Below are 12,702 nucleotides of genomic sequence, written 5' to 3' on the forward strand. Positions count from 1 at the left end.
ATGGTTTTAAACTGAAAGAGGGTAGATTCTGACTAGATGTAAGGAAGACATTTTATAATGAGGGTGGTGAAACACTGCACAGGTTGCCCAGAGAGGTGGTCAATGCCCCATCCCTGGAGACATTCCAGGTCAGGTTGGACGGGGCTCTGAGCAACCTGATCCAGTTGAAGATGTCCCTGCTCATTGCAGGGGGGTTGGACTAGATGACCTTTGAAGGTCCCTTCCAACCCAAACCATTCGATGATTCTGTGGTACTGCCATCGCACTGAAGGGATTGCACGTGCTTGTTGGAGAGGGTGGTTTGTTGGCCCAATTTTTTTGTTTTTCCTTCAGTTTACAAATAACATTTATAAGACAGAGCAACTCCCTACATGGAGGGCAGGTGGTATTCCCAGTCATCTCACACCAGCGTGTCCTCTCCACTGGACTCTCCCATGCTGCTATACTGCAGCATCACTGCCTGGTGAAGGGCTACCCTGTAGGCAGTGTTGTCGTCTTTTTTTGGGGAATAAGTCTCTATCCTCAGCCTCCAGATTTTCCCTGTTTGGAGCATTTTTTCACAGTCTTGGTGTAAGGAAGCAGCAGCCAGGTTTGATCCTGTATCATGCCCCAACTGACACAGCACCTTTATCTCTTCTCTTCCTCTGTAGTCATCATCTCCATGCCTTAGGTTTGAACCAGTTTTAATATCAAAGTACTGGGACTCTGCTGATATGCTGGAGGGTATCTGGGGCCCATGGTGAGACACCGCCTGTGGATGGGGAGGTGGGAAGGGGGAATAAGTAGTCTTTCTCTGGCAGTGCTGCATTGATTTCATCCTGCTGCTGCTACCTTACTACCTTAGGCCTTGCAGGCCTTACAGCTTTTTTTTTTTTTTTTTTTTTTTTAAACCAGCAAGGAAAAATAACTCTGGCTCCAATATTTATACTAGAGGCCCAGGAGCTTATAATATAGCAGTAAACTGTCTCTTTTGAGAGCTCATCAAGACTGCAGTATGATGGATAGACTTCTAGCCAGCTGCGTAGTGGTAATGTTCCAGAAGACAACATTACCTTTTTTTTGATCGAGTGCCTAGTCTTTGCCTACCAGCTCAGGATCTCAAAGCACTTTGTGAACAGTGAGGAATTAAAAGTCTTGCCGTGGCTGAATCAGATAAATGGTTGCCCTTTATCACTGGAGAAAATAAGGCGCAGGGAAGTCAAATAACTTGTTTGCCCCCAAGATCAGCAGTAGTCCAGGAGACCTGGATTTTAGTGCTTTTATTTTTTGCAGGTGGGCATCCTGAAATTTGGAGATAGTCCTGTATTTTTTCATTTGCCTTCCCCCCCCCTTTTTTCTTAGAATACTGGGGTTTAACTGACTTTTAACAGTGTTGTATCTGTCTTTTTCTGTTTTCTTAGGTTTGAAGTATAATCCCACATCTGTTGCTATCTAGAAAATGTCTTATGGATCCATTGATGGGAGTGGATTTGGGAGCAGGAATCCATTTGGAGGCCCTTCGAGACAAGGCTATCAACCCCTCGGTAAGGTATTGATCCCTTGCTGTAATTTATTCTACTTGACTGTCTGGGGACTGAAGTTTTACCTGCTCATGTTCAGTGTGGCTGATGTATAAATATAACATTATCTCCAGAGGTCATTTCTGATAGTGATTTTCAAAGGTGAAACCCAAAGTTTTGTTGAGTTCAGTTTGGATGGTGAGGCACCACGTTTTACCATGCTCAGGACTTGAGGCTGCAATGTGGAAGAACAGCGCTGATGAGGATTTTGGAGGTTTTTGGGGGGGATTACAAGAAGAAACATAGTATATTCTCTAGACCTGCTCATGACTTTCCTTATCTACCCGTCACCTTTGCAAGAAGTTTGTCCAAATGGTTGCTCTCTGGCTGGCTGTAGGCACACAGATGATTGGAGTAGATAGGAAGATGCGCAAAGGGCAGCGGGCTGTGCTTCTACAGAGGGTAACTTAACTGCTGTGGAGGCTGCTTGAATCTGGGAAATGTGCTTGGATATGGCAGCAAGGTCAAAAACTTGCTCGGGAAATGCTGAAACCATAAACAGTATCTTGCAAATTACTATGGATTCTATTTTTGTGGCATGTTTTTAAGAAAAGACCAGATGTGCTTTACTTACGTGTTCCCCCTTGCCCCAGAGGACTCTAGAAATGCTAAAGTAGAGAGAGAAAAGCATCCAGCTGTCAACGTGTGTATGTGAAATGGTCCCAAATGTGCAAGTCAAAGCTGTGCTTCATAAAAGCAAATTCAAAATGTCCCTGTCATAACATGGAGCGCAGCTAATGATTATAACCTCCTGCTTTTGTGTGTTGAAGGCATTGGCTCTACTCTGTCCCCTTCTTGACACAGGCAAGTTGTAGGAGACATCCTTTGCCAGAAGAACACTGGGTAGTGCAACAGTTGTCCCTGTTGACATGGGGCTGGCTCATGCACAGAGGTGGAAGGTAGGTCTCATCCTGCCCACTTCTGAGCTGCTGTTCAAGAGGCCAGCCCACATGGGCATGGGCAGATAAGACCACATCTCTAGCTGCCCAGTTGTGCACCGGATCCCAATCCAGGTGGGCAATTGCTGTAGGGCTTGATCTGGGTTAATCTAGTCTGGGTTTCATCAAGGCTTGTTAGCTGGAGCATATTCTTGTATTTAATTTGGGTCCTGGGTCTGGCTTGCCCTGCAGGGTGAGGCTGCAGTGGCTACAGCGTAGACACGACTGAGAGTTCAGACCTCTGCAGAAGCATCAGGAAAGGAGATCTTGTAACATGGCAAAGGGCTGTGTTATCGCTTTGCACCAGGGAAGAACATCACTCCTCTCTTAAATTGCCTTTGATTTCGGCTGGGCTGTTCATTAATACAGCCTGACTTGGTTTTCAAGTTTTGAGGGCTGCAAATGTTCTTCAGGAAACATTTTGTTGTTTTGAAAATAGCAGTTCCCCCCAGATGGAAATATAAAAGCAGCATAGAGTTTTGTCTTGGTTTTCTGTTTTCTTATGAGTTTGGGTGTAATTATGATTATTTTTTTTTTGAACAGGGAAAAGGTATTGAAGTAAGGGCAAGTTGTCTGTTCAGTTCTAAATAGTGATTTTTAGGCTATTCTACAAGGCAAAATTAAAGGCATAAAAGCAAGGAAGAATGGGATACTTGGGCACAATGAAACAACCATAAGAAAAGAGAATTGAAATGAGGACTAGACAAATGATGAATCTCGGTGCATTGTAGTTTAGGTTAAAAAACTATGAATACTTATTGTGCTGTATGAAAGGACCACTATTTTTAATGCAAATGCACAGAACAATTCAAGACACTTGCAATCTCTAAATATTTGGAGATACCTCATTGTGCCCACCTTGCCCATCGTTTGGCGGTTACCGATGTGATGCTGAAGCCACCCTCAGTGGATTGCAAAAAGCAGCTGATGTAGAAACATCAGCTTTCTCAAGACAGCCACGGTCTGTCGGCTGCCTGGCCGGAGCCTGTTAACGTGTTGGCTTATGTCTTGGAGTTGAGTGCTGGGTTGCCCTTCATGCATGCACAGATCGTCTTGGGTGGCATTGCGATGGACCGAGGTCCACCAGGGTTGATTTTCCCAGCAGGCCAAAATTGGTTGCGGACTTGCTAAATACCGAGTTGGTCCCTTGGCTAGGCGTCCCTGTGGAAAGGATTGCAAGGGAGGGAACCTGATTGCGTTGGCAGAGGGCAACTTGGAGAAACTCTTCTCCATCCTGTGTGTCTCAAATCGGAGATGTTCATCTGAACCTGCGTAGCTCCCAATGCCCCTTCGCCGTGGGAGACCGAGCAACACATGCCGGATGTCTTTTGTTGTAGTATCCCCAAATATTGTCATTAATTAATTGTCAGGAGACGGTAATGCAACACTAATCATCTGCCTCCTGCTTCTGAAAGACGGATGACTGGCTTGCTAAGAAAAACTGCCCGCTGTATTAGATCATGATATGGCTGGAACAAAAGAGCGTGGCCTTCCTGCCGGCGTACGTATGTCTGCTCACAGAGGGGGGCAGACCTTGATGGACATGTTCTGTGTGTGCTCTAAACCTCTTTTTATGTCTGATAAATAAATAAAAACAGTGTCCCTGCATCCCTGCAGATAGTTACTGTCCAACAGTAGCGTGTGGTCCAGCAGTAATATTCAGGCATCCAACAGAAAACCCTGAGATCCTGCAACAATAAAGGTGATGGGGGTGGCACTGCTTTATAGCCTTTCGGTAATAAATTGGCATGGAAGTCACATACAAAGAAAAAACAGGTTTCGGCAGCCCCAGCTCACCCAAGGAGCTGGAGGCCTGTCACGGCAAGTGGTCGCAGGGTGGGATGTAGGAAAGAACAACTGCTGGGGACTTCGTATTTGAAATCTTTAATTTCCTGAAAGAGAGCAAAGAAAAGGGGGCTCAGATTTTGTATGTTGGGTTTTTTTGTTTGTTGGTGTTTTTTTTTTTTTTAATAAAGGGTGATACTACCAGGAGGGTGTCCTCTCTCCTAATACCCATCTGTCCATCTTGGCTGAGTTTCCTCCCTGCTCAATCCAAATGCACTGCCCAGGCTGGGAAGGATTAATTACTTGAAGGTGCTTCCCTTGGCCCTGGGTTGATGTGATGATGGATGGACTTACAGCCCATCATTGGGCCACGTGGCAGTTGCCCTTGCTGACCAGCCTAATTAGAGAGATCCACAGGCTCTGTTTGCAGCAGTTTTGGGAGGAATCCTGGAGGCAGTTTTGGGGGGAATTTGGTTTGCCTGGGACCCCTGGGTGTCAGAAAACTGGTTCAAACTCTGCTTTTGATGGTGTTGCTGGATATCCAGGATTTTTTTGTAAAAAAAGCAAGTACACTTTTTTTTTTTCCCCTATCAGAAATTGTTGGCAGGAAAGAGAGGTCACGCTTAGCAAAGCTCAAATGTTCTGTAGCCTTAACCAGGGAGCGCCCTAAGGTGTGTCACAAGGAAGACCACCATGATTACTTGGAGAGTAGCAGTTTCAGGGCTTGACAGTGTCATCCCACAGCCACTGAAGAACAGTGAAGAGGGGCAAGTGGAGGCGTAAGCCATGTCCCTGCTTTGCAGCTGTGAGTTATGACCTTCTCCAGCAGCATCTGCATTTCATGTCCTTGTTCTGCTCCCAAAAATTCATGTAAAACCAAGTGTTTCCCTGTTTCCTTGTAGGAGCTTCTCTGGGCTTCAGCTGTGCATTGGTGTTGCATGGAGAAGTTGGAAAGTAGGTAGTAGAAAGTTGTTGGGGTTTTTTGGTTTTGTTTTTATTTTTTAACCTGAGAAATGAAAAAATTGACGTGACTTCAAAAGATTTTTTTTTAAGTAATGTAACACATCTAAAATAAACAGAGACCAAACACTGTACAGCAGTAGGAGTTAAACCCTGAATTCTTACAATTTTGATGTGTGCAACATGCACTCTCTATCATGTTCAACCTATCTTCCCCAAACCATCTTTTTGTGGGGAAAGTGAACAAAACCCGCTATACAGAGGAAGGCATAGAGGTCAGGGAATTCAAATAGCTTGAATTAAAATGCCACAAGCCAGGAAATCTTTAACACTGCTTTTATTAACCTTACTGTGCCCTGGACATTAAAAGCCAGGTTTGAAAGGGTGAGGGTAATTTCATATTCCAGAGGTGCAGTGTTTCTAGGTACACTGAAGAGACTGTTGGGTCAGTGCTTAATTTTACTGTGACTTCATCTAGACCATTTTTCCTTCAGTTGCTCATGAAGATATCGTGTGGGACACTGGCCAAAGTTGTACTCAAGATATATCGCAAATGTGTCTTTCTCCTTGTCTGCTAGGTTGGTTATCTTGTCACAGAACAAAATTAGATTGGTCCGTGCAAGTTGTTCTTGGCAGTGGTTGCTGGGTATATATCACCTAATTATCATCTTGATACTTAGCAATTGTTAAATGATTTGTTCTAACATTTTTCCAGGAATCGGGTCTATAATTTTCTTTGCCCTCCCCTCTCTACCACCTACCTGCTTCTGTGGTGCACCAACCAACTCTTGGGTGGAAAGTCACATGTAAGTGCTGGCAATGCTGTCTCTGTCCCGTCTTAGCAGTTGGACCATCCTTCTGTCCTCTCCAATCCTATTTCACTCTTTTTCTAGCAGTTTTGGAAAGTGATTTGTCCTTAAAAAAACATTATGGGGTTCATTGTTGCGTCCAGGTTGGCAAAGCCAGAGGGCTCATGTGCTGCATGGGAGGGTGTTGTTCATACCAGTCACGACCCTTCTGGTGGGATAGGGATGGCAAGAGCTCTGCTGGAGACCCAGGACCAGTGGCTAAAGGTGAGGTAGATGTTCTGCAGACAAAACTCACTCAAAAGCTCGTGTATGAGCAAGCACTGTGGCTTGACCACCATGCGGTCTCATTGCAGCTCTGGGTCTGATGGCAAACCATGGGAAGGAATCCACTGCCAGCTTCACATCTTGATACTGCAAAGTACTGAAGCACATAACAAACTCTTAAGTACACAAGGAGTCCCCCTGAGGTTAATTAACATTAAGCAGGTGGTTAATCCTTTTGCTATATTGGGACCTGAATACTGCTTTGTTTTTGCATTAGATTCTCAAATGACTTCCAATACTTGCAATGTTTTGTTAAAGGGACACTGAAACCCTTGGTCATTGCAGCATACGGTGTGGTCCAAAGGGTCTGGAAGGTGGTCTAGGTCCGGTTGTGGCAACTATTCCTCACTGGAGCAATGAGGGACCCAACCGTGCACTTAAATGTCCTTAGTATAGAGTGTTAGAAAGAGTTAAAAGTAGTGGAAGAAAGCAAGAACAAAATCTTTGAGTCTTTTAGGGAGATTTAAAGCTACAGTGCAATATTAAGGGTGGTGTTTTATTTTAAAAAAATTAAAGCCTTTAGAACTGAAGGATTGCACCATGTCTTGGTCACGTTCAGTAATATAACGAAAGCGTGCTTTTGGGATGGAGTCCTGTCAAGTGTAGAATGGAAGGTGCTTTCTCTATCACCTTTTATCTGCTGTGCGTAGATGGGTTCACAAATATTACTCCAAGCTTACCACCTGGACTGTAAAGAAAGGGGTCTTGCCTCTATTTTATACAGCACTGAACAATAAAATGGCTTGTCAAATGTTCTGTAAAAAGTTTCTGAGAATCTTAATGATTGACTTCTGCTTCTAAGTCTTGGGTCCTGTCATATTTTCTTGAATTTATGGGGACACAGAAGTAGAGGACGCAGGCGTCATAATAAATAAGTCATTAATTGGCCTGAAATAAAGTGCAAGTCAAAGTCTAGATGTAAACAATACAAAAAAATCATAATAAGATGATCTCTCCCACTAGACAACCTCAAAAAGCTTTTTGTGGCATCTACAGAGGAATTATTTCATATTTTTTCTTTGCTATTGTGCAAGACTTCCAAACATTTTAAATCTATTTCCTTAGTCCAGTTTCATTAAATTTAGAGGATATTCTCTGTTTTACATCCAGATCTTAGAGATCTTAGCAGTTATTTAATGAATTAACAAGCCTAAGCATAACAAGACATATTAAAGAATAATGAACAACATGTCTTATAGCAAAAGGAATTGCCAGGAGAATTAACTTTCATACACAAATTAACTTTGAAACTGTTTGTTTTGAAAACCTTTGCCCTATCGCTTCTAGCACTTTTAACATTACAATAAATGTTTCACTATAATCTCAGTATTTCAGGGAAGTTAAGTGGTTATGCATTTATTCATATAACTAGCAAAACCAGAAGACACCATTGGAATAAAAAAGTGTTTTAATGAAATATGTGAGGGTGAGCTGACACCTTCATAGCACTTAAAAAAAACCCCAAACAAACCAAAATTCTCTTGGGTAAAGAAACTTTTTTTTTTCCTACCAATTTTATTTGTTAGTCTTGGTCATCCAAAGCCATTTTACTGTATACGTGCAAAGATCATGCTGGTGGTCCCAATCTTTAACAGAAAATCAGAAAGCAAAGACGCTGGCCTCTCCTTAGGCATCGTTCAGCTGGAAATGCATTTAAACATCTCATCCTCTCAGAATAGCTTGCTCCATTTTCCACTCAATTACGGTCAAATTAGAAGTAGTTTAAGATCCTTTCCCTGCAGTCTGCTCGTCATATGGGTAGAGGTACCTTGATAGGGAAAGCAGAGCAGAATGAACGTGCTGGTGGTTCCTTTAGCTTCCCAGTGGGTGCCTGGTCGTGAACCCTGGACCTGAGGCTGTCCTCCTGGGATGTCTTTCCAGGTGGATGTATTTCCCTAAAGGAGACTGTCCTGTGCTTTAGTTTCAGCTCCTGAAATTAATACAGCTCAATGCTTTTTGCTTCTGGCTGCTCTTGCAGCTGCTGATCTCTGGCAGAGCCAGTAAGCAAAGGCTTTTCCTCGTCTCAGATGCAGAGCGAAGAAAATTTAAGTTTTATTAAAAAATAAAGCTCAGCTATTGCCTCATGCAAAGTTTGTATCAGCTCTTGTTTAAGCTATTCAGACCTGGACGAGACACCAATGCTCCCGAGATTTCTTTAATACTGTCAGTTCAATCCAATTCTTCTTTGCCAATTTTCTCAGTTGCTCAAGAGCACTTCTCCAGTTAGGAGAGCAGAGAGGTCTTTGCTTTAGAGCCCTTGACCAACAAGCCATGAGTGAGTGCTTGACTGTATTCCTGCAAGTGCTGCAAGGCTTCCTTAACATTTTCTATACCCCTGGTCTTGCACCTTGTGCTTTGCATCCTCTTCTTTGCATCTTGGCAGCATCAGATGCTTGGATCAGGAGCCTTTTTTCTTAAACTGTGCCTACAAATAAGTCTACCTGAAGCGAGACACAGCCAAAATTGAGCAGTAGGGTTACTCCGTGACCTTGTATGAACATCTGTCCGTGCTTGCTGAATGGGGATCCATGGGAAATAGGCTGAGGTTGGAGCTCCTCTTCTGCAGCTGTTTGCTTTTCCATCAGAGCTGTCTCACCGTGCACATCCCAGCACTCGCCTGTGTCTTGCTGTGCCATGCAGATGTACTAGAAGGGAGGCTACGGTCTGAAATCAGTGGTAGATCGGGTCAGAGCTTATTCCCAGGTTTGTTCATGATTTGCTGTGCTCAGGGCTGCTGGGGCAGTGTCTGCATCCCAGTTCGGGTCATCCAGTCGTCTCCTCAGGGAGAAAGCAGAATCAGGCTCCAGACAGGCTAAATACTCCAGCCAGCATTTTTCCTGAGGTTCTGCAACTCCTTTGCTGCTACATGAAGGGGAGAGCCCCCAAATTTGACTGGAAAAGGTGGTGTCCAGGAGCAGGCTGTCATTGCTAGCACAGGTTTATCCAGTCCATGTTGGATACCTTCTTCAGAAGGTGCTGGCAGTTCTTACTGCCCTTATAGCTTGCTAGAAGGTCTCTCTTTTTTTTTTTTTTTTTCTTCTTTTTTTTTTTTTGTGCACATCAGGAAACCAAGTGAGGTTGAAATTAAATTTGGCTTGGTCTGTCCTAGTTTGGATTGCAAGGATGATAATGTGCAGTGAGTGATCAAGTGCATGCTCCGTCTCCTCTGCTAATGCTTTAGTAAACCCAGTAAATTTGGGAATGGACATTACTGGGCATTGGAAGGAGAGCTAGAATAATATCTGGCACGATTTTCCTTTGTCTCAAGTATTCCCCAGGTACAAATCAGACATTGGCACAGCTCAGGTTGTTAGCATGAGTGAGACTGTGCTGCAACACCCTGATCCTTGGCTGCTAAGCAAACTTTATATTAACAGGGATTATTTTTTTGTGTTGCAGAATTTCTGCTTGGGGTTTTGACTGTTAAGAGTGACCAAATCCAAAGAATCTGAAACCTGGGATAAAGTTTAGGAAGGGAAAACTTAACCTCTGCTTCCTGTGCTGTTGTAATATGGAAAGTGAGTGCTGCAGGGCACACTGGGTGAGTTGGAGCTCAGTGTATTTGTCAGGTTGGGGTGTATTTACATCCAGTGTTATGGGCAAAAAAGTAAATATATATAAACTAGCAAAACCTCTGTGCATGAATGCAGCTCGTAGCCCAGCAAGTCATTGACCTTTCGGAGAGCACATACGTGTCCAGGCCCTGCTCCATCCCTCCTGCTCCTGCCTGCAGATCTCTGAGCCTCCAAGGAGGGGGATTTTTCTCCTCATTTGCTTGCACAGCCCTGGAGAAGCCCACAGCATCGCTTGGGAATATGTGGCTGAGTCACCTACTCCTCTTAAAAGAAAAGAGGTTATGTACTCCTCTACCTATTTGTAAGACAGAGCTAAGGTATGCATTTTTAAATGGATAAACAGGAATTTGTTTTAAACCTAGGTGGTACCTAATAGCCAATCTATTGTAAAATTTCTATGCTGGGATTAATTCCTGTTTGACACATATATTGCTCTTTTTTTCTTGAAAGCATGTCCAAAATACTGAGGCTGGAAGCTGCGGTCCACTGGTTTTCAGTACGGAATGAAGAACACTTTTTTTTTTTGATGTGGGAGGAAAATCCTGTTAAACTTTAAGGTTCTGGACTTGAAAGTGTTGAACTTCTGAGTCTTGATCACCTCTGCCACTGCTCTGTAGTGTGGTGTTGTGCAAATCTCTTAACTTCCCTGTTTTCTTGTTTTCTTCCTCTCCTGCTGCCTAGTATTGTCTAATTAATTAAATTCTTAAGGATGGAGAATAAGTTTTTCTTAATCGATTAGAAGAATGGAATTTAGCATTATTTGTGTATGTGTGCTTTTTTCTTTTTCTCTTTGAAGGCACAAATGGAGTTTTATAATATTTGTTCCTAGCAGCAAAATGGGAATGGAGATTTATATAGATACTGAAATACTGTAGTGGTGGGTTGCTGTTCTGAAACCTAACTACAGTGTTGTATTTATTTGCACTATGCGAGGGTAGACATAGCCAACCCCAAAATGGGTTACACAAGCAGAATATGGGTTGAGTAGAAAAAAAAAGAATAAAGCTTTTATCCATGCTCTCAGTCCAGAAATATAATTTCTAATTCTCTTCCAGATTGATGTTTGCTTGGAGACAGACACTGGCAGCTAGAAGTGGGCAGGGATTAAAGATCAACAGTGAGGAAGGACACAACAGATGTAAGCAGGTAGATTGAGGATTAGGGTGAATTAGCGTGGATGGAAAGCACTTAGGAACAAGGGGGGATTTAAAATTGGAAGTTAAGATGTACGTGTTGCAGATCGTCCCTGAATTTCTCTGTTAGACTTGGATATTAATGGTTGGGATTCACGAGCACCTTTAGTGGCTGTTGGTGTGCCTGAAGGTAATGACAGTCCCCACAGATGGTTGTAGTGGGGTGGAACAAGCGGCTTGCATAGGTTTTGAGGTGTGCAAGTGATTGTATAGGTGTTTCTAAACCCAATTTCCCAATGGTTCCTGATCCCAAGCTGGAAAAGACAGGGTGAAGAAGGAGGAATAAATCAAAGCCCTGCTGATTTATACATAAATGCCCAAATGCAATGAGCTTAGCCAGGAAAATAGCACAAAGTTGGTTGCACTTGATAGCTCTCCACCTGCTCACCCCTTGTACTGCTGAACCATGGTATGGTGGTGGGAAAAGCAAGTGGAAAGCTCACGGTCTCTTGCCCCTGCGGCGGCTGGAGGATAGCTCTGCCCTCTCCCATCCCAGCGGTGTTTAATCCCCTGCAGAAAATTAGTTTTATCCTCATTTGATGGATGAGGGATTTGGGTCGTGGAAGGATTCCTGCTCACAAACTGAACCCATTGCCTGCTCTGTTTCCCTTGGGGATTATATCCTAAGGTTTGAAGCTGGCATGATTTCCATGGAAAAGGCTTTCTCCTCCCCATTCCTGAGCTGCGGAGTTTTCCTTAGCCAGAGTCCCTTGCTATTAAATCTTGGTTATTCCCTTAAAACTGGGACTGCTTTAGCCAATGCAGTTTCTTGGCTTGCGATTCACAGGGCTTGCTCTCATCTAGCACTGGCCATCCTTTGAGCTGAGCTGTTTCTGTCCTGGGCTCATGCTTCAGCAGAACTGCACATGAGCTTTGCTACTGGGATTTTTGAACATCTGCACAGTAGAAAACCAACAAGGTGTAAATTTGCTTTTACATTTTAAAGGAATTACTTGAAAAAAACCAAAACTTGCTAGTGGACAGTCATGTAGATGTAGGTTTTCTTTCTCTTCTTTTAGCAGAACTGGTTAACAGCTATCTTCCATGGATGCTCCTCTCTCTTCTCGCTGGATGGTTTCTTAGTCTGGAGAAGCACTTGAAGAAAGCATAATTTTTTCTGTCCTGTAACTGTGGGAGTTTGGTACGGGTTGTCATCACAGACACTCTGACTTGCCTGCAACTTCTTCCCTTGGCTGAGATGGAAATGAAGCATCTGGAGAGTGAAGTAGGGCAGGTTTTGCCCTTCAGGGTACTGCTTCTGCATACGTGGATGTCAGGGCTGGAGAAAACAGTGTCGAAGACTTGAAGACAGTCTTAAAGAACCATAGATCATGCTGTTAGTAATGCCTCTTCAAGCTATGAAGAGCAGGGCCTGTCTCTCACAACCTTTAGCTGTGACATCCCAAGCAGTACGTGCATTATATTCTCTGGTTTCCATGCCTTTCTGCAATGCACGTGCTTTCTTGCCCCAAATAACTAATTTTTTTTTTTGAGGCCAGGGTCAGAGACTGACACTTCTTGTTGTTTCAAAACTATTTGCCATTGTCATCCATGTCCCA

At 43.5% G+C, this 12,702-nt stretch overlaps 1 protein-coding gene across 21 annotated transcripts in view; it reads left to right on the top strand.

Annotated features, from left to right (window-relative positions):
• Positions 1–12,702, top strand: part of TSNARE1 (t-SNARE domain containing 1) — a 488,733-nt gene that overhangs the window by 110,775 nt on the left and 365,256 nt on the right. For all 21 annotated transcript variants that reach the window (XM_030012179.1, XM_030012185.1, XM_030012183.1 and 18 more), the window contains one exon: positions 1,401–1,523. In XM_030012179.1, coding sequence (XP_029868039.1) covers positions 1,439–1,523 — 85 coding nt within the window. In that variant the 5' untranslated portion in view covers positions 1,401–1,438. The remainder of the gene's footprint in view (positions 1–1,400; positions 1,524–12,702) is intronic.

This window comes from Aquila chrysaetos, chromosome 4, assembly GCF_900496995.4.
Source record: "Aquila chrysaetos chrysaetos chromosome 4, bAquChr1.4, whole genome shotgun sequence".
In the NCBI taxonomy this organism is placed as follows: Eukaryota; Metazoa; Chordata; class Aves; order Accipitriformes; family Accipitridae; genus Aquila; species Aquila chrysaetos.